Below are 22,172 nucleotides of genomic sequence, written 5' to 3' on the forward strand. Positions count from 1 at the left end.
CTCCAAATGTCACGAGTTATTGAAAATATAAACAGTAGATTCTAAAGAAGCTGGAGAAGCGAGTTTTAGTGGACGAAAGAAAATAATACTAAAATATTTATTAATTATAGCTGTTTTGTCAATAATTCACATAATAATAAGAACCAGTCTCTATATATCTGTGAAATAAAAATAAAAATAAAGAAGCCTATCCCACAAGCTTTATAGTCTTTCACGGAGGTCAGCAACCCGCGGCTCATGCGGCTCTTTAGCGCCACCCTAGTGGCTTCCTGGAGCTTTTTCAAAGATGTGTGAAAATGGAAAAAAGATGAAAAAAATATGTATTTTTCGTTTTACTATGGTTTCTGTCAGAGGAAAAACATGACACAAACCTTTTTCATTGTTAGAAATCTGTTAGAAATTAAACATGCTTCACTGATGAGCGTATATGGCGAGCGCCGTTTTGTCCTACTAATTTCAGTGGTCCTTGAACTCACCGTAGTTTGTTTACATGTACAACTTTCTCCTCCAGTGCCACAGAAAGACGTGTTTTATGCCACTCCTTTTTTGTCTCATTTTGTCCATCGAACTTTTCGAGAAGCCTCCATTTTGCTATTGATTTCCAATGTTGTAAAAATGTTTAGAATAAAAATTAAAATAGAACATTTCTGTCAACGAAGATCTGTGTCAGCCTATGATAGTAGGCTAGTAGATAGTACTTTATTGATTCCTTCAGGAGAGTTCCCTCAGGAAAATTAAAAAATACAAAAAAAATACAGCTAATATAGACACTTACATCATGTGTTGTCTTCATTATAACACTTATATAAGACTTTTAAAGTCATTTTGATAGTAGGGTAATATAGCTAATATAAACACTTACATCATGTGGTTTCTTCATTATAACACTTATATAAGGCTTTTAAAGTCAGTTTGATAGTAGGCTAATATGGCTAATATAGACACTTACATCATGTGTTGTCTTCATTACAACACTTATATAAGACTTTAAATGTTTTGCGGCTCCAGACAGATTTGTATTCTTTATTTTTGGTCCAATATGGCTTTCAACATTTTGAGTTGCTGACCCCTGGTCTAAACAAAACAAATGTATCAATATATTTTATTTGACATAAATAGGCCTACATTAAAAATCTATGACGCCTATGAAATTATTAGCGTGACACCATGCAGCCCTAACTTTAATGAAAGCAAATATATGGATAGTCTCACGTCCTGTAAAAAGCGTGGAAGCTTTTTATTAGCTCTCCTTTGGGCAGTCTCCGCTCCCTAGCAACGACCATTCGCTGCAAATATGGGACTTGTAGTTTATGTTGACAAATTTCCACTCTTTCTACTGTATTTTACAGTCTTCAGACTACAAGTCCCACAATGCAAAGAACTCGGAAGTGACCGCCCCTTTGGTCACATGATATATGGTAGCCAGCTAGGAAAAAGCCCAGTAAAGACCTGCCAAAACAGTGTGGACATTTTTTACCTTTATTTTTAAGCTACCCGAAATTAATTTTGTTAAAGATGAAAGGACTGTATTTATTTGTTGTTTGTCTCGGCACGGGGGTAATGGCCGGGAAATACTCTCGGGAGTTGAACGATCCTAAGGCGGGCGGCGGTGACGAACAGACGGTAGAATTCAGGATATCGAAGCTGAACCAAGTGTGGAACAAGGCCTTGCGGGTATGTAACTGTAATTAAATGCCAAACAATTTAATTTGCTAAGATACTTTATTTAGCTGATGAATTAGCACATGCAGCATTTAATAATAGCTCGAAAAAGTGTTGGAAATGTCAAAGAATAAAAATAAAAACAATTCTCTAGTTTATCCTGTACAGGACCACAGGTGAGCTGGAGTCTATCCCAGTTTTTGGGGGCGAGAGGCAAGGTACACCTGGGACAAGCACAGACAGACAAATATATATACAAATATGTCTAATTGACCTGGCATGCATGTTAGTACATTATTTTGTCGTTGGATAATATTGATACAGTCATTGAATGAAATATACAGCAGGTGCAGTTAAAGGGGAACTGCACTTTTTTTTGGAATGTTGCCTATCGTTCACAATCATGAGACAAGAACACACGTCTTTTTTTTAGTTAGGATTAAAAAAGGCTTGGAAGATGCGGGTAATGGGAGTCATCCTCTAAGGCCCCGTTTACACGAAGCCGGATAAGGTTATCCAGGGTAAATCCCACCTAACCTTATCCGTGTCCACACACAACAATGCCACCGCAACGCGAACTAATACGCATGCGCGGAAAATGCGTGCGCCATAAGTCACCTCCAGTGTTGCTTTGTGTGCAAGTTCTTAAATGTAACTTATCTGAACAATATTCAGTGTTGTGGTATTTCAATTAACTGGAATCCAGTGTGCTGTGGGGCCCTATTGTAGTGAATCACACCTGAGCCATCATAAATGAATCAAATCTTTATTGGACACGTAAACAATGTGATCAAGAACATTTTACATCAATCAAACTAGGGATCTAGATATCTGGTCAGGACACTCCTCACTATTCTGCCTTCACCTTCATTGTTCATTCGTTTTTGGCGGCTTTATATACTCTGGACCTAGACGTTGAGTCCGCGACATACATGGCGGACAATAACTGATACAGTCTGCTTTGCCAGTCCAAAAGCATTCGCTTTTTTCCTAGTCTTCCCACGACGGCCAGGTAATACAAAGCACACGCTAACTTTTTTATCACATCCACGGGAGCTCGCATTCTCATTGACTCTCCTTCGACAAATGGATAAAGTTTTTCGGTAATCGCTTTCTCTTAAGGTATTCATGTGATTTCCACAAGCGTCTGTACAGACGGAATGAGAAACACAGGCATGTCTGGATGACTCCCCTTCATATTTCCAGTGGTTAGCTCATTGTTATGAAACTGCTTTATTATAAAGCTGGCGTTCTTTCTGACGTCACTTCCTGTGTGGGCGCGGTCTTTCCGGCGTCACTTCCTCTCCGAACTCAGTTTGTAAACGATCAATGAGTCCATACAAAGCTAAGAGCCGGAGATTCAAGAAATACACGGCGCACTTACCTGTGTAAAAATTTGTCCGGGGAGGGGGACCTTAAACGCTGGTTTAGTGTGGCTGAAACGGGGCTTAGGCTAAATAATTATTAGTTCAAGGGATTACCCGGCTTAGTGTAAACATGGCTTAAGACAGGGGTGTCAAACGTACGGCTCGGATCAGGCCCGCGAACAGGTTTTTTTTCCAGCCCGCGTGATGAGTTTGCCAAGTATAAAAATTAGCTGCTTTTTTTTTTTTTTTTAACGAAAGAAACTGCTGTTTTAAATGTGTCCACTGGATATCACAATAGCAATTCTGTTAGGCAAGCAAACGGTTTATACCACCGTAAAGGGTGACTGTGGCTCCTCCTCCTCGACCCACATGAAACTTAAAACGTGCCGTTTAATGTATTTTGCTTTGAACACATCATCATTTGGCACCCTTGTTGCCCCAAAATGTCTCTGTCAAACATGAGAAAAGCGAACTTAACCCTTTTGAACAGTTTTTACCTCTGTTTCTTACGGTTTGTTGAGTTAGCAGTGGATTGATACGTGGACATGACAAAGGAGGTATTTGAGACCTAGAAGAGTTTACATGTTGTGTTTTTTGTTCAATCCCACAAAGACTGTTACTTAAAGTTTAATTCTGGCTTTTAGATCCACTGAGATCAAGTCTAAGCTCAATGTGTTTTTGAAGCTGCACCAATTTCCTCTGAATTTTTAACAAAACTTGAAGTGTTTTGATTAGTTGTGATTTGTACGTTGTTATATTTTTGGCCAAAGTAAAACGAAGAAAACAACTTGGAGTTGTCCTTATTTTTAAGTTATCATGCCATGATTTTACCATTACGGCCCCCCAGAGCATCCATCCATCCATCCATCCATCTTCAACCGCTTATCCGGAATCGGGTCGCGGGGACAGCAGCTCCAGCAAAGACCCCCAGACTTCCCTCTCCAGAGCAACATTTGCGACTTCCTCCTGGGGAATCCCGAAGCGTTCCCAGGCCAGAGAGGAGATGTAATCCCCCCATCTGGTCCTTGGCCTGCCGGGGGGCCTCCTCCCAGTGGGACGTGCAACGAGGACCTCCCTAGGGAGACGCTCGTGAGGCATCCGCACGAGATGCCCGAACCACCTAACCTGGCTCCTTTCCAAGCGAAGGAGCAGCGGCTCTACTCCGAGTCTCTCTCGGGTGACTGCACTTCTCACCCTATCTCTAAGGGAGATGCCAGCCACCCTTCTGAGGAAACTCATTTCGGCCGCTTGTATCCGCGATCTTATTCTTTCGGTCATTACCCACACTTCATGACCATAGGTGAGAGTAGGAATGTAGATAGCTCGGTAGACCGAGAGCTTTGCCTTCTGACTCAGCTCCCGTTTTGTCACAACAGTGCGGCAGAGAGACTGCAATACTGCCCCAGCTGCTCCGATTCTCCGGCTGATTTCCTTCTCCATCTTTCCCTCACTCGTGAACAAGACCCCGAGATACTTAAACTCCTCCACCTGGGACAGAGTCCTGTCCCCTACCCGGACTGTACAAACCATCGGTTTCCTGCTGAGAACCATGGCCTCAGATTTGGAGATGCTGATCCTCATTCCAGCCGCTGAACACTCGGCTGCGAACCGATCCAGTGAGAGCTGAAGGTCACGAACCGAAGGTGCCATCAGGACCACATCATCTGCAAACAGCAGTGACGCAACCTTTAGCCCCCCGAGACGTATACCCTCTCCGCCATGGCCACGACTCCGCCTAGAAATCCTGTCCATGAAAATCACAAACAGGATAGGTGACAGAGCGCAGCCCTGGCGGAGACCAACCCCCACTGGAAACGGATCCGACTTACATCCAAGCACCCGGACACAACTCTCGCTTTGGTTGTACAGAGATTGGATGGCCCTCAGCAGGGTTCCCCTCACTCCGTACTCCCTCAGCACCTCCCACAAGATCTCCCGAGGGACGCGGTCATACGCCTTCTCCAAATCCACAAAACACATGTAGACTGGATAGGCATACTCCCAGGCCCTCTCCAGGATTCCCGCAAGCGTAAAGAGTTGGTCAGTTGTTCCACGACCAGGACGGAATCCACATTGCTCCTCTTGAATCTGAGGTTCGACTATCGGCCGGACCCTCCTTTCCAGTACCTTGGCGTAAACTTTCCCAGGGAGGCTGAGTAGTGTGATACCCCTGTAATTAGCACACACCCTCTGGTCCCCCTTTTTGAAAAGGGGAACCACCACCCCAGTCTGCCACTCCCTCGGCACTGTCCCAGACTTCCACGCAATGTTGAAAAGGCGTATCAACCAAGACAGCCCATCAACACCCAGAGCCTTCAGCATTTCTGGACGGATCTCGTCAACCCCCGGAGCTTTGCCACTGTGGAGTTGTCTAACTACCTCAGTGACTTCACCCCGAGAGATCGACGTCGATCCCCCATCATCCTCAGGCCCTGCTCCTATCAGGGAGGGTGTGTCTGATGTATTTGGGTTCAGGAGTTCCTCAAAGTGCTCTTTCCAACGCCCTACGACTTCCTCACTTGAAGTCAGCAAAGTCCCATCCTTGCCGTACACAGCTTGGATGGTTCCCTGCTTCCCCCTCCTGAGGTGCCGTATGGTCTTCCAGAACAGCTTTGGTGCCGCCCGATAGTCCTTCTCCATGGATTCCCCGAACTGCTCCCACACCCTCTGCTTAGCCTCGTCCACAGCCACGGCCGCTGCCCTTCGGGCCCGTCGGTACCTTGCAACTGCCTCCGGAGTCCCCTGGGATAACATACCCCGGTAGGACTCCTTCTTCAGTCGGACGGCTTCCCTGACCACCACTGTCCACCAGGGTGTTCGAGGGTTACCGCCCCTTGAGGCACCTAAGACCTTCTGGCCACAGCTCGCAGCTGCAGCTTTAGCAATAGAGGCTTTGAACACTGCCCATTCCTGTTCAATGTCCCCAACCTCCACAGGGATGGCAGAGAAGTCCCGCCGGAGGTGGGAGTTGAAGTCCTTCCGGACAGAGGACTCCTCCAAACGTTCCCAGTTCACCCGCACTACACGCTTGGGTTTGCCAGGTCTGTCCAGAGGTTTCCCCCGCCATCTAACCCAACTCACCACCAGATGGTGATCAGTTGACAGTTCAGCCCCTCTCTTCACCCGAGTGTCCAAAACATACGGCCAGAGCAGTGGTTCTCAAATGGGGGTACGCGTACCCTAGGGGGTACTTGAAAGTATGCCAAGGGGTACGTGAGATTTTTTTTAAAGATTCTAAAAATAGCAACAATTCAAAAATCCTTTATAAATATAAATAAAAACCTATCTTTTTTTTCCAAATAGTTCAAGAAAGACCTCTACAAATGAGCAATATTTTGCACTGTTATACAATTTAATAAATCAGAAACTGATGACACAGTGCTGTATTTTACTTCTTTATCTCTTTTTTTCAACCAAAAATGCTTTGCTCTGATTAGGGGGTACTTGAATAAAAAAAAAAATTCACAGGGGGTACATCACTGAAAAAAGGTTGAGAACCACTGCCCTAGAGAATATATTTTCTTCCATGCGGCCCCGGAGATAAAATTAGTTTGACACCCATGCTCTAAGACAACTGCAAAACCCTCCATCAACGTTTTGTATACACACTGCAAGTATATATATAATGTAGTAACAGACACAATCATAACAATAGGTAATATGTTCAATATCTACCGTATTTTGATCATTTTAATAATTTCCGGGACTGATTTCCTTGTCCTTTGCAACACACGTCCAACAATGTGTGTTCCTACTTACGGATACAAAACGCTTGTGTGTTCACTAATCATGGCAGACTTTGTAACAAACAACAAAGACAACTATTTTTGGACAATCAAGGATTCACAACCTTAACTTTTTTAACCTAAATGAACTGAGGATGAATCGCTGCTTCTAAAAGCAAGCACAAAGAAGAGACTGAAACGTTGGAGCAGACGGAAGCCGATAGAGTGAGGTGAAAGCGACTCGAAGCTGCAAATGTGGAATTTAGAGACAAGCTATTTCGACATAAATGGCATGAATAAACAAAAAATAACGTCCCCGGCTAGCTGGACCAAACAGAAAACTGTCCATTGAGTGAGTCAAACTTTATATTGATCATGATACACGCAGCTCGTCATGCGTGTTATTACGCTGTCTGGCTAGCTGTGTACAAACAAAACATGAAATGCGGGCTAATACTTTACAGATACATAGAAGCTAGCTTATCTCTTGCCGTAATTAGCTTTTACGGCTAATACCGAAGCACGCCGATTTTTTACTACGATAGAAAAATAGTTCCTCAGTGTTTGCTCTTACAATAACAATGTCGCTACCGTTTGGTTATTATACAGGATACGGAACGGAACCTTTTGTTTTCTTGCCTCTCATAATGATTGTGAATGATGGACAAAATTCAAGAAAAAGGCAGTTCCCCTTTAAAGATTTGTATCGTTCCCATTTGAACTGTTCCAGTACTTATTCAATGCCGGTGTGCAACGATACCAAGTTTTGGTACTTTTGTGTGTGTTCATGTGTTTATGTTAATGTTAGTTTCTTAATGTAATATTTTTTCATGCAACGATAACTGTGCTGTCAAGTTTTTATATCCTCTTATCTTACACTTCTGAGTCTCATTTGCAAGTGGTAAGTAAACTTTGCACGCAGTTGCAATTCCAAGTTGTTAGATGGCAGCAATGTATATACTACCGTGTGTTGTCTGAGTTAGGAAAGTAGTCTTTGCCATTAAGTTAAATGTGCCTGTCTCGTGTTTAAACTGTACGTATAGTACTTAATACATGCATCTTAATTTTAGTTTTAATTAACACATTTGAAAGTTGAAACTCCATGTAACATCTCTAATGCTCATTAGGAGCATGTATATGACATATCCAATGGAAATGAGCTTTCTCATAAGTGGAGCCCTACTGTACTTTTGAGCGCCTTCTTCTTGCTGAGTTGGCATGGAAAATTGTAAAATTACCTGGAGGCAGTCTGCTACAAGTACGCCTGTTTGCTCGCCAAGTACTAGAGCCGGTGCCAAGTCCGCAACTGGACATCATGTCACGTGCAACAAAGTATCAAATTATGGTAACGTTTGGTTTTGCGTGAATCGGTACCTGGTAGTACTGATGGAATTCAGCTTGTACCTATAAAAATACCAAATTTGCTACCCATTCCTAGGTGTAATGTTGTCTTGCGTGCTTTGACAGATGCAGTTGTCCCCTGTGAAACAAGCTGAGCTGCACAGTGACCTGAAAATACAGGAGAAGGATGAGCTGCACTGGAAGAAAATGAAAGTGGAGGGCCTGGATGAAAACGGAGAGAAAGAGGCCCAAATCCGCCGAAATTTCAATGGTATGTGTGGCTATAGAGTTCATGTGCATTATATACTGCTGTGATTAAACCATAGGCATGGCTCAGGGGGTAGAATAGGGCTGCACGATTTTGAGAAAAAAAAATAATTGCGATTTTTCTCTCCAAAAGTACAATTGCGATTCGATTTGCGATTTTTATATTTAATACGTAAAAATGCATTAAACTTCAAAAATAACAAGTGAAGGAAGACATGTTACTTTTAGACTGTCCATCAACATATTCTTTTTGATCACATTAGAACAATATGCAATCATTTACTTTCAAAAATATTAGGCTTAATGCAGACAGACTTCGACCTTTTGTCTACATCATGCTTTTTAACTGAATAAATATATTTATAAATATTATCATAATATATAATAATCATAATGCAAGAAACTACTTAAAATGATATACACTTGTATTTATTATTACTGTAGAATTGTTTACCATTCTACTGTATTTAGCTATTCTAAATAAATAAACAAACAAAAAATAAAATGGACTAATTTCTTTAAGCAAAAATGTATCCTATAAAGATATAAAACATCTTAAAGTGCTTTTGTTTTCCCAGTTGGAAAAATAACGTCGGACGTTGTCTTTTCGTTCATTGCGATCACATGATCAAAACGGCATTTCCGCCATCAGTGTGTGTATGGCTGAATGTCATGTATAATGTAAAGTGCTTTGGGGTATCATTCCAGGTTAGTAAAGGAAAATAAGTACCTTGAATAAATAAAATACAACTAATCATTACATCCTAAACATGCACATCCTTAGTACTCCAAGACATATTGAATTAAATGGTTTTAGGACAAAATGCTGTCACCCTACCATGAGTGGGTATAGAATTACACACACATGTGAATATGTAGTGAAGTGAAGTGAATTATATTTGTATAGCGCTTTTCTCTAGTGACCCAAAGTGCTTTACATAGTGAAACCCAATATCTAAGTTACATTTAAACCAGTGTGGGTGGCACTGGGAGAAGGTGGGTAAAGTGTCTTGTCCAAGGACACAACGGCAGTGACTAGGATGGCAGAAGTGGGGATCGAACCTGGAACCCTGAAGTTGCTGGCACGGCCACTCTGCCAACCGAGCTATACCGCCCCATGTATAGCGGTATCCCTGTCACTACTGCTCAGCTGATGCGGTCCATGATGTTAGTCCTTTGCATTTTTAGAGAGGGGCCAAGACCTATTTTGTAAACAATATAGCATGTTGACCAGCAACCATCAGTGATGACATTGATGTTGCAGTTCATCAGTGGCCCTCTTCTTATTTTGGCTACATATAACTGTGGAAGCGGAACCACAAGTGACCTTCTCAGCACTGATCACTAGAGGTGGGGGAAATAATAGATTTTTAGATGCATCACAATTCAGACATGGACGATTATAAAATCGATGAGTAAATGTCGATAATCGATTTATTTATTGTACATAAAGTAATGCAGACAACTCTAAAATGTGGCTGACTACAGCGAGCCACCTCACCGAGAGATCTGACCAGCTCCTTTATTATAGGACACATTTCTATTAATTTAATGAATGTAATGGGAATAAATGTACTGTTTCTTATCACAAATGCACTGTTTTTAAAAGTTGCAAGTGATAAACGCTTAATTTAGTGAAACGAAAAGAATTGTAAAACTGCTTCAATATACACAAGTTAAAAGAAGCATCAATAATCGATTTGTTATCAAATCGTAGCTCTTGAATCTTGTGGTGCTCGAAGATTCCCACCTCTACTGATCACACACCTATGAGTCCTAACTGGACTTTGAAACATTCCTTTGTGTGAAGTACATCAACTTAGCTTCTGAATAGTTGTGTTTTGCTGATGTTTTTTTTTTGCACATGACTTAAAGGCCTACTGAAACCCACTACTAGCGACCACGCAGTCTGATAGTTTATATATCAATGATGAAATCTTAACATTGCAACACATGCCAATACGGCCGGGTTAACTTATAAAGTACAATTTTAAATTTCCCGGGGAACTTCCGGTTCAAAACGCCTTTGGAGGATGACGTATGCGCGTGACGTCGCGAGGTCCACGGAAGTGTTTGGACCCTTTTGGACACAATATACAGAGCTCTGTTTTCTTCGACAAAATTCCACAGTATTCTGGACATCTGTGTTGGTGAATCTTTTGCAATTTGTTTAATGAACAATGGAGGCTGCAAAGAAGAACGTTGTAGGTGGGATCGGTGTATGCGGCTGGCTGTAGCAACACAACAAGGAGGACTTTGTTGGCTAGCAGACGCGCTAGCGGCGAACTCACCTTGACTTCCTACGTCTCCGGGCCGCCGACCGCATCGTCGATCGCTGGAACGCAGGTGAGCACGGGTGTTGATGAGCAGAGGAGGGCTGGCTGGTGTAGGTGGAGCGCTAATGTTTCTATCATAGCTCTGACGAGGTCCCGTTGTTAAGTTAGCGTCGTTAGCAACAGCATTGCTAGGCTTCGACAGGCGTCGAATACACATTAACCGTGTATTTACATGTCCAGTGTTTGGTTCGGTGTCTCCTGATAGTAGTATTGTTGATCTTCTGTCTATCCTTCCAGTCAGGGATTTATTTATTTTGTTTCTATCTGCATTTGAGACAGATGCTATCACGTTAGCTCATGCTAAAGAGCTTCGTCGATGTATTGTCGTGGAGATAAAAGTCACTGTTAATGTCCATTTCGCCTTCTCGACTCTCATTTTCAAGAGGATATAGTATCCGAGGTGGTTTAAAATACAAATCCGTGATCCACAATAGAAAAAGGAGAGAGTGTGGATTCCAATGAGCCAGCTTGTACCTAAGTTACGGTCAGAGCGAAACAAGATATCTCTTGAACTGCATTCTAGTCCGTCACTCTAACGTTCCTCATCCACGAATCTTTCATCCTCGCTCAAATTAATGGGGTAATCGTCACTTTCTCGCTCCTAATATCTCTCGCTCCATTGTAAACAACGGGGAATTGTGAGCAGCACTACCGCTTGTGACGTCACGCTACTTCCGGTAGGGGCAAGGTTTTTTTTTATCAGCGAGCAAAAGTTGCGAACTTTATCGTCGATTTTCTCTACTAAATCCTTTCAGCAAAAATATGGCAATATCGCGAAATGATCAAGTATGACACATAGAATGGATCTGCTATTCCCGTTTAAATTAAAAAAAATCATTTCAGTAGGCCTTTAAGTCACATGAATCTGTAAAATGTTTAAAAAGTAAGGAGTGCTTCTGCAGGAATCCTGTAGACCTGATTATGGGGATCACAGCTTGTGTGTGAGACACTTAACTGGTTGATGAGTAACACTGCACAGTAATGTGGTGCTGAATCAGCTGCTGCAGCAACAGTTTACTGGTGCTGATTCTAACGAGGACTGAGCCAAGTCCAACGTTTTGTTGTTTCTGAGTGCTCCATAGTAAGATGACATTACACTGTTTGTTGTCAAATGTGAGTAGCACTATTGTTTATATCTCCTAGAAAGTCATAGTTTATGGCTCTTTGCAAGCTTTATTCATTTGTTGGATTTTAGTGGCCATCCTGACAGTTTGGAGGTTAAAGAGAATGTAAAGCACATGTGTCAAACTCCCGTTGGTATTTCATACAGCCCACAAGACCGTATGAAAATCAACATGCATCTAGCCCCATTGAGAATTTCATCAAATCAAAACCCATACTTACCTCCTCCATCAACACAAAATCTCATTAACATCTTAAAGCATTTAAAGCTGAAGGCCACAAAGGTATTATTATGATATATTGCAGTAACCATTTTTATAGGGTGTCGCATTACAACCAAAAGTAGCAACAATGTAATTGTAAATTACGAAAAACGACAACGCTTTATCTATTAAATTATATCCATACTAACAACATATTGAAGGAGAACAACAATTTTTTTGGAATTTTGCCAGCATTCACAATCTCTATTTTAGACAAGAACGTATATGTTTTCTTTCTTTATATATGCATTCTAACTTGTAATCTATGGCAAGTATGAGGTGGCTAACAATGCAGCTAATGGGAGTCATCTATTGTGCTCATAGAGCCCTGTAAAAAAAACAAAAAAACATTAACAATACTCCATTTACATGTTGTGACCTGAACATTAACCAAGTATTAACTACATTTGGTATTATAAGCCAAGGAAGTACTTTTAACAGTGCCGTGATCACAGAGCGGTAAGGAAGATTCACATAAATTGCGCCCTTGTCCACTAACACTGTAAATTTAGTTACAATACTCCTGGATTCTACTATTTTTATGTGCATATAAAATATTGTAGCTTTTGTCATTTATTGTAGCGTCTGTTCACATAAGGACACATTCACTTGTATGGAAGTATTATTTTCACAAAATTATTTGCAAACGTGTATCTCAATCTGTGCGTGTGTGATCCAATTCACGTGCGCGAGTACAAATGTGTTGCGCGAGTACAAATGTGTGTGTCTGTATATTAATCAGAGTGTGTGTGTTCAGATCTGCGTACGAGTGTTTTAAGTTGTCTATCTGTCCCTAATCAGAAAGAACCCTCGATAGACTGTCTACTTATACGGGACTTTTGCAACACTTCTCTTTGCACTATGCGCTTCAGCATCCACTGACCCCTCTCTGTCAGTTTACGTGGCCTACCACTTCATGGCTAAGTTGCTGTTGTTCCCAAACTCTTCCATTTTCTTACAATAAAGCAGACAGTTGACTTTGGAATATTTAGGAGCGAGGAAATTTCACGACTGGATTTGTTGCACTGGTGGCATCCTATGACAGTTCCACGCTGGAAATCACTGAGTTCCTGAGAGTGGGCAATTTTTTCACAAATGTTTGTAGAAACAGTATCCATGCCTAAGTGCTTGATTTTATACACCCGGGCTACGTGATTAGGACACCTGATTCTGATCATTTGGAGGGGTGGCCAAATACTTTTGGCAATATAGTGTATTACATTATGTTATGAACGTGTTTGGTACTACATTAAATATATACTTGCAGTGTGTATACAAAATGTTGATGGAGGGTTTTGAAGTTCTTTTAGAGGGCTTTGAAAGTTACAACAGTGACTCCCATTAGCCACATCTTTCAAGCGTTTTTTGGGGGAAAAAAGGACATACATGTTTTTGTCTCATAATGATTGTGAACGATCTACAAAATTCCAAAAAAAAGGGCAGTTTCCCTTTAAATGTAGGCACAGCGGATTGATGGCTTGGTCTGGGATAGGTTATTTCGATTTGTACAGCAATTTGAACGTTTAAAAAAAGTTGTCTGTCTTTAACTCCCCCGTGCCTTTCCTTAAACTCACCACTAGTCGGCGCCTTGCAACCACTGTTCATGTTATTCTGCGTTGAAGTCAACATCGATGGACCATGCTGTAACACTTCAGAGTTGCCAATTTTACCCTTTCTCACGCGACACGCAACACTTGACATTTCTCACGCTTACAGTATATTCCCCATTGACTACTCTACATTTTCGCAGCTTGCCGTAGTTCAAGTAACTGATTGATTGATCAAAATAACCAATCCTAGACCAAGCCATCAATCCACTGTGCCGACATTTAACTATCCATTCATCCATTTTCTACTGCTTGTCCCTTTCGGGGTCGCGGGGGGTGCTGGAGCCTATCTCAGCTAACCACGGAATTTAAATTTAAACCAATCAGAAACAAGTTGAGGCGGGTCTTTGCGTTTCTCTTTTACGCACCTTAGCTGTAAATTTTTTCTGATTGGTTTAAATTGCGTGGTGTCTTCCGTGGTTGGTTAAACCTCAGATACGCACACGCAGATTGTGTTACACGCACGCACTTCTGAATGCGTGCGCACACGTTATATTATACGCCCACAAATCTGAATGCGCTCGCTCAAATCGTACATGGCAGAAGTGTCACAAAGGTCACGTGTAAAAAAGACAGCCAATAGCTGGTATTCTGACACGAGACTTCTTCGTGAAAACCAGTGGTGGTCAACGAAGTTATGATGGCTTTTTTACAGCAAGCAGCGCGCAAACTATCTAACTTAAATCAACCTGCAAAAAGCAGATACCAGCAATTGTGTTACAGACGCCATTCTACAATCCAATGCAATCCACTTTATTTATATAGCACATTTAAACAACAAGAATGTTTCCAAAGTGCTGCACAGCCATGTTAAAAACAATATTAAAAACAATATTAAAAACAATATTATGCTCCACCAATGACTGAATAAAAACAAAAAATAAATAAATATAAAACCAATACAAAAACAATATAAAAATAAATATGATTAAAAACTATTTTAAAGGGTAAAACCAATTAAAACAGTAAATAGAAATAAAAATGTATAAAAAATAAAAAAAAACACAGAAGACAACAGAGGACAGAAGACCACACAACTCACGTAGTGTTAAAAGCCAAAGAAGAAAAGTGGGTCTTAAGACGAGACTTAAAACACTCCACTGTGGAAGCAGTTTGAACATGGAGGGGCAGAGTGTTCCAGAGCTTAGGACCAACCACAGAGAAGGCCCTGTCTCCCCTGGTTTTAAGTCTCGTCTTGGGCACCACGAGCTGGAGCTGGCTCTCGGACCTGAGAGCGCACACGACAAAACCGATGTAAACTTGAAAAAACGTGTAGGTCTACAACTTCTTTGTTTGTGGCTGGGTCAAGGAAATTGTTATCAAGATTCTCTTGGGAAAATATGCATCGTTTTTGCTCGGGTAAGGTTGCCTTTTAAGACTTAACTTTGCGTCTACTGATGTCTGTTGCTGTTGCACACGCCGTTAATGAGTTGCGTGTTTTTCCCCGTCTTTAACAGAATATACCTATAGATGTCAACAATGTGTATGTGCTGAAAGCTTCATTGATGATTGTTGCCTTTGGTAAAAGCGTAACTCTTTTAGGTTTTGCTCACATTTGCTTTCTTTTATTTAGACACGCCGAGTTGGTGCTTTTCGAAACACTCGTAGCAAAAGTATTTAAGAAATACAAATAATATCAAGATAATAATTAAATGGGAAATAATAACCGTTAAAAATATATCAAACAAACAATTGTTCACTGCAAACTCATGCATTCTTCGATTTTTCGTCTTAGTTTCCACAAATCTTGCATTTTTCCGCCCTTTTTAATGACCTCTCGAGGAACTCTGAAGAAACAATGATCCTTTCCGCGATTTGAGTGGTTTGTACAGCCGAAAACAACAAAAGTATAGGGCATTTTGTCTTCAAGAAAGGCTAAATGGTGCCTAGTACCCATTGAAAAGAGAGCTAGCTTGACCACCACCACGTGACGTCAGTCACATCCCAGCAATAGAGGGTTCCTGCTTTATTACAGGTCATAGATACGTACCCGCAGATTGTATTACACGCTCACGAATCTGGATGCGCTCGCCCAAATCGTACATGGCAGAAGTGTCGCAAAAGTCACTTCTAAGTAGACAGCCTATCTAGGGTTCTTTCTAATTAGGGACAGACAGACAACTTAAAACACACGTGCAAGGATCTAAAACACCCGTACGCAAATCTAAAACACACGTACGCGGATCTGATTACACACACTTTGGCTTGATATACAGACACGCATTTGTACATACGCATATGAATTCGATTACACGCGCATAGATTGAGATACACTTTTGCAAATAATTTTGCTACAATAATACTTCAATACACTGGCTGCCATGCACATTTTGTCCAAGCAAGGAAAAGCAACCATAGATGACTGGCACATTACGCCTCTGTATCTTTAAATCAGTGTACACTTACACGGAGTCCAGGAAACAACGTGAATGTTTTGTCAATTAATCCTGTTCCACAAATTGTCTTCTTTTTTTACTTCCCTTTGGAGTAATGGCCAAGCGCCCCCATACTTTTGTCCATCATAGTGTACATCCACCACTGATAATCAATCAATCACTACATTAGTAGTTTACCACAGAACGTTGTAGTTTTACCTAAACTTGGCTGTGTTTGACAGTGATTCTGGCCAAGTATGGGATGGATGGCAAAAGGGATACAAGACCTCTGGAGAGCAACTCTCTGAAGGACCATGAAATCAAAGACGGCGACGTATTTGATGATCCAAAGCTGGACAAACTTTGGAACAAGGTGTGTATTGTGTTTGGCACTTTGTAAGCTGCATTAACACCATCTGGATTTCAGGCTAGTGTCATCATATTTGTATATGGTCATGGTATTTATGCAAGAGTTGTAGATGATGAAGATAATATAACCATACAATTAAATAAATATTTAATAAATAGGTCAAAAGGAAAATTGGGTGCACTTAATGTAACTGCATATTGTTATATCGTGAAATAATTTCAAGATGTCATATTATTAAAATAATTCTACATTTAAAACACATCCTTGCGGTTTACATAACATGTAATGGTGTCGCTTTGGTTCAAATTTTGCATAATTGTCTTTTATAGACCATCTTAAAGCCGCTTTCTGACCATCTTCAAGATGCACCATCTTGTGGGCGGTCTTATTTACGTGCCTCCACTTCGACTGCGCCTTCTCCCTGTCAGCCATGTTATAGTTTTTAGTGCTTCCATATAGAGTCTACTGACAGATATACTGTAAGTTGGAACTATACGCTACTTTGTATTAGAAATGGCAACAGCGGAGGATGCGTGTGCATGTACGAGCCAGTCTGCCCCACAACAAGAGGATAGAGAAAAATAAAGGAGCTTTTTAACTACAACGTCGGACTACAATGGCATACTCGTGCAAAGCTATTCGGCAAAATCTCTACCATACATGAAGATATCCGCTGACGTCAAATGTGGGGAAAAAAGTCACAAATTGTGCAAATTACAAACGGCCCATTTGGAGGAAGTATGAAGGAAGGCAAAATTGTTTTATGAATAATTCTGCCATGCCTCCATGGTTTGATTTCAAATTTTCAGGACTTATGCAGATCCCAAATACACAAAAACAGGTACCAATAGGTTGTATTCACCCGTCACGTCCGGCTCATTAAATATTTCAGGCTTGAAGTGGTGGGGCAGCGAGCGTCTGTCATAACGTGGGTGACATTTTGCCTCTCGTAGGAAAATGCCCTATACTTGCGTTGTTTTAGGCTGTTGGAACCGTGAAACGGATAAAAGTTTCTTCAGACTTTCATGACAGTTAATCAAAAAGGGCAAAAGAGTGCAAGGTTTTATGAAAGAAGACAAGAAAAATGTCACGCACTCCAGTCCAAGAAGGCATAGGCGAAGAACGCACTTTGTTAAAGGTTTGTTTAATATAGTTTTAATGTTTAGTATACATCTAAACATTATCTTGATATTATTTGTATTTTATCATGTTTCGGATTTCTTAAAACACATTTTTGCTACGAGTGTTTCGTAATGCATCAACTCTGCAAGTGTAAATAAAATAAATGAAATGTGAGCAAAACCTAAAAGAGTTAAAATTTTGCCAAAGGCAACAATCATAAATGAAATGTGAGCAAAACCTAAAAGAGTTAAAATTTTGCCAAAGGCAACAATCATAAATGAACAATCACATGCACTATAGTCGTTTTCCGACTGTAGGGACTTTTTGGAGTTCCTATAAAGTTTTAAGTCCCCGGGCCAATTTTCGTTGTGTTCCGACATACGGGAACTATAGACTACGGCCCTCAGATCCTATGACCATTTTAACTCTTACTCTGAGGCAGGGTCTAAACTTAGTATACTATACGTAGGTGTTTGGTCGAACTGACGAACTACGCTATATGCTAGCCACAACCCGACATTTTTTTAAAGTCCCACAGAGTTGTTTACAAGATCGCAACAGCTACAGGAAAAATGGACACAGTCAGCGATAAATGGATAATTTATTAGTTATTATATGTAAGTTCATCTGTAAAACGAGGGACAACCCTTCTCCACCAGTCTTCTACTTTAGTCAGGACCCAGACAGATGGCGAGGAGGGTTGTGTAATGTATTGCAGCAACACCTGAAATACAACGAGAATATGTGTGTTACACTATGCATGATGTCTAAAATATCCACACATTGTAATCTGCTCAATATCAACAGTCAAATACCGCCTGGAATGTTCACTTATAGGATACGCAGGCCTGTACTATCAGTACATACGGTAATTAATAATAACACGTGACTTACTTGTCGCCTTCTTCATCCGCAGCGCGTTGCTATCCTTTAGTCTTCCATGAAACGAAGAAATATCGCCTGTTGCTGGATTCCTCGTGCCCTTAATCCCTCGGTGTGCTCTTCCATTAACGTTTTTAGACGCCACATTTTACCACCCATTGTTATTATTCCTTGCAAGCAGACGATCATGAAAACAGTAGCCTCCGAGGTCTCCATTCTTGCTTGTGGTGTTTCTCTGTTCACTTTTTGCGGGCAGGTTGTTGGTTGTTTTGCAGTGGTGAGTGAGGCGCTAAAGTAATACGTCACGGGTCGCAGGCGGATATGCGTCACACGTGTTTCTTACCAAGGTCCCCAGCATCCTCAGCCATGTGCGAACGTTAAAAGGAAAAGTCCCTATGGGGGAAGGGTAGTTCCTATAGCTAAACTTGAGTGCGGTAGTTCTTAGAACTGTATCCCGAGAACTAGTATATGCGAATCCGGCTAATGTTGAGATCTATATTTATATTTTGATAAAGACGGGGAAAACCGCATACCTGTAATAGTGCATTCAACAACAACAAGGAAACAAACATGGCTGTAGAAGCAAAGTTAAATAATGAAATGCAACATTAACCGAGCAAAAACGATACATATTTATCTGAGAGCCTTAATACCAATTTCCTTCACCCAGCCACACACAAAGAAGTTGTAGACCTCAATGCTTTTCCAAGTTTTCATCTGTTTTGTCGTGTACAATGACGTCAGGCACACCAGATAATTCGACATGTATGGTAACGCAACCAACGGATAATCCCTGAGATCACTCAAAGATCTTATTTTGTTAACGTAGAGGGAAATATTCCATTAGATATGTTGCATTTTATATTTGTATCTGCTTTTAGTGGTAAGATCTAGGCCCCTTGCGCACTCCGATAGTTTGCACTCTGTTTGCTGCATAGTAGCCATAATGGTTTGGTGGCCCACCACTTTGTTCACTTCCGTTCAAAGGTCAGGTGTCCGAATACAACCAAAAGGTAAAAAAAGTTGGTTTTGCATAAAAGATCTCTTTTAAATCTTTAACTGATATTGTTACATCTGGTGTTTTTGTCTGATTATAATTGTGATGAAAAACTTATGTAAACTATCCAAATAACAAAAGAATAAGCGTTTATACTTTTTAACAGAAGTGTAGATATAATCATGTTATAACAGGAAGTAACCAGATAAAAACTGGTTGAGTTATTATTAATGTCAACTTATTGTTGGCTTATTGTACTAAACAGCTTTCCAGCTTTGTAGTTGTCATCATATTTCATATTCCATCATGGTCATCACATTCTCCTCCAACAGAACTACATCTACACCTTCATAACACAAATGACTACTTCATTTCCAAGTCTCTCATTTCTGACACTGCCAGGCTAAAACCTCAGGAAAATTCTCGGAGGAGGAGCTGCAAAGCCTGAAGAGAGAGTTCCAGCACCACAAGGACAAGATCCATGAGTACAACATCATCATGGACACTGTCAGCAGGACAGAAGGTAACCTTTTTCTCCTCACTGAAGTGATGCAACCTTATTTAGTATGCTCTCTCTTCGAGTCAGCCTCCACTAAAGTGTTGCCTTAGTGCTCCCTACTGAATGTTTTTATGTTTATAGACGAAATGATGCTTCTTTATCACAGCCCAGCTTTCACATTTCCATATTAAAATCCATCTGGAGACATTTTAGTTTTGTAGCCCTGAGAGCCATTTCCAGAAAGGAACTATATCACTGGGGCAAACGTGTTACGATGGCCCAGGCAGTGTATCAAGTCTTCTATCTAATGCAGAGAAGATATCAGACTGTATGTGGTCACCCGACGCAACACATTCCGTGGCCATTACATCACATCAAGCTGTGACACATAAGCCAAGCTGACACATGGCACTGTTTTGCTGCTGCGACCAGCCCGTCTCCTTCGGCTTTGACTGACACTTCCCGCCTGTTTCGTGACAGAACCTTTCTGTTAGAGCTCGGCACTGTCGCGTGTCTCTTGAACCTGCCGCAGGTATTTTTCTGCTTGTCAGATGCACTTAAATGTTGAGCCAATCACAGGTTGCCAAGAAGGGGGTCTCCATCAACCCCCACTCCCCGCCTCCACCTCCATCACTGTCTTGGTTTATTTCCTCGATTTTTTTCACTTCTCTTTTTTATTTATTAGATTTAGAGATGGATTTTTTAAAGATGGGCATGATAAAGTTGGAAAGGTGCTTGGATTAAGCTCCCCTTTATAGGTAGGTAACCATTTATTTTGTAAATGTAAAAAATGTGCATTAGCATCTTTTTTAACTGCTCATTTGGTGTAATAATAATGTGATCTAGTGCAGACTTCTAATATTCCCATTGAACTCTTATGAACAAATGTGATTTTACACAGAAAGTAACTCTCACAAAGCAAATTTAGGTGACCTGGCAGTTATTTTGCTACCACGTGTCCCCAAAGACTTGGTTTTCTGCAGGAATATTGTGTTTGCTGAGCCACACTGCAGACGGGAAGCACCACTTTTTGCTACACTTCTTCTTCGAGGGAAGTCATCACAGGTCATTAATGTTCTGCCGCCCGGGTTTTTTGATCCTGCAAGCATTTGCTTCACAGAGAAGGGGAAAAAAGAATCATCAGGCGTTCCTTTTGTACCAGTGGCACATCTCTTATTCAACTTTGCCTTCGGTGTTGTCATCTGTCAAAATGATTGATGGGCTTCACATTATTTTTGGCATGGATTTTTTTTTAAAAGGCTGTTAATGATGGAAACATTTACTTCTGTGGAAAATAAGCGCCCCCTATTGCTCATCTTGACGAACTGTCAAGAGGTAGATAAATGTGCATTTATTTACATTCCCTTTTGTTAACAACTATGTTGAGTTCACTTACAGAATTAAACATGGAATAAGATTTTAGACACTTCATTAGGTACAACTGTAGAATATTTTGTGAGCCAATAAAAGACCATCATACAAAAGTTGCTCAGTCACAGTCAGAGGGTGTACAACTTTAATAATAGGGTATTAACCCAAATATAAGACAGTGTCTTCTCTCCCAAACAGCGATTCTCAACTAGTGGGTAGTTGGTCTTAAAAAGAGAATATTGCATTTCTACTCTGATGGGGATTTTTTATGCAGCGAGATGTCGATTGTTAGTACTAATACTAATAAGGTGGCATTAGCCCTCTGTTGTGCTGTTTAACTGCTGTCATATAAGGTATACAAAGAGAACTGCCATAAAGACCTGAATGTGAATGTGCAAGTCCTGTATCTTGTTGAGCCTTAGAAAGTGTTTGCCTACAAGTATTCTATGCTTATTATCTATCAGCTGTCTAAGTAGAATGCACATATTAGTTGTCTATTTATTTGTCATATTTGGACATGTTGGAAATCGTCATGCTAACTGCTGGCGCATATATAAGATTTTCAATATAAATTAGCATCAAGCTAGCACATTTTTTAAAATCAATTTCATTTATGTTGAATGTCCGTCAGAAATAATTTTTTATCTTATGTTGTCATGCTTTATTTCTGTATTTAATTTTTAAGACTACAAACCCTTTACTGACAATTTCTGTTAAAATAACTTGGAGTTTGTGGATAAAAGTTGTTTTTTACTTCGATGTTCTTGAAACTTATTTTCGAATTTTGATTTTGATTTTTATTATAGCTTCTCACGATTATGAAATTATAATAATCAAAAATGGGTGCGAATTCCGGAGCTTGTAAC

At 40.7% G+C, this 22,172-nt stretch overlaps 2 protein-coding genes across 2 annotated transcripts in view; both read left to right on the forward strand.

Moving 5' to 3' along the window:
* The window catches only part of LOC133639450 (target of Myb1 membrane trafficking protein-like), an 862,139-nt gene that overhangs the window by 341,487 nt on the left and 498,480 nt on the right, over positions 1 to 22,172 (forward strand). The gene's annotated exons all lie outside the window — the stretch shown is intronic.
* Positions 1,392 to 22,172, forward strand: part of lrpap1 (low density lipoprotein receptor-related protein associated protein 1) — a 37,771-nt gene continuing 16,990 nt past the window's right edge. The window contains exons 1-4 of the mRNA XM_062033653.1: positions 1,392 to 1,674; positions 8,222 to 8,366; positions 16,308 to 16,438; positions 19,839 to 19,959. Coding sequence (XP_061889637.1) covers positions 1,516 to 1,674; positions 8,222 to 8,366; positions 16,308 to 16,438; positions 19,839 to 19,959 — 556 coding nt within the window. The 5' untranslated portion in view covers positions 1,392 to 1,515. The remainder of the gene's footprint in view (positions 1,675 to 8,221; positions 8,367 to 16,307; positions 16,439 to 19,838; positions 19,960 to 22,172) is intronic.

The sequence above is a fragment of the Entelurus aequoreus genome, linkage group LG22 (genome assembly GCF_033978785.1).
Source record: "Entelurus aequoreus isolate RoL-2023_Sb linkage group LG22, RoL_Eaeq_v1.1, whole genome shotgun sequence".
NCBI lineage: Eukaryota > Metazoa > Chordata > Actinopteri > Syngnathiformes > Syngnathidae > Entelurus > Entelurus aequoreus.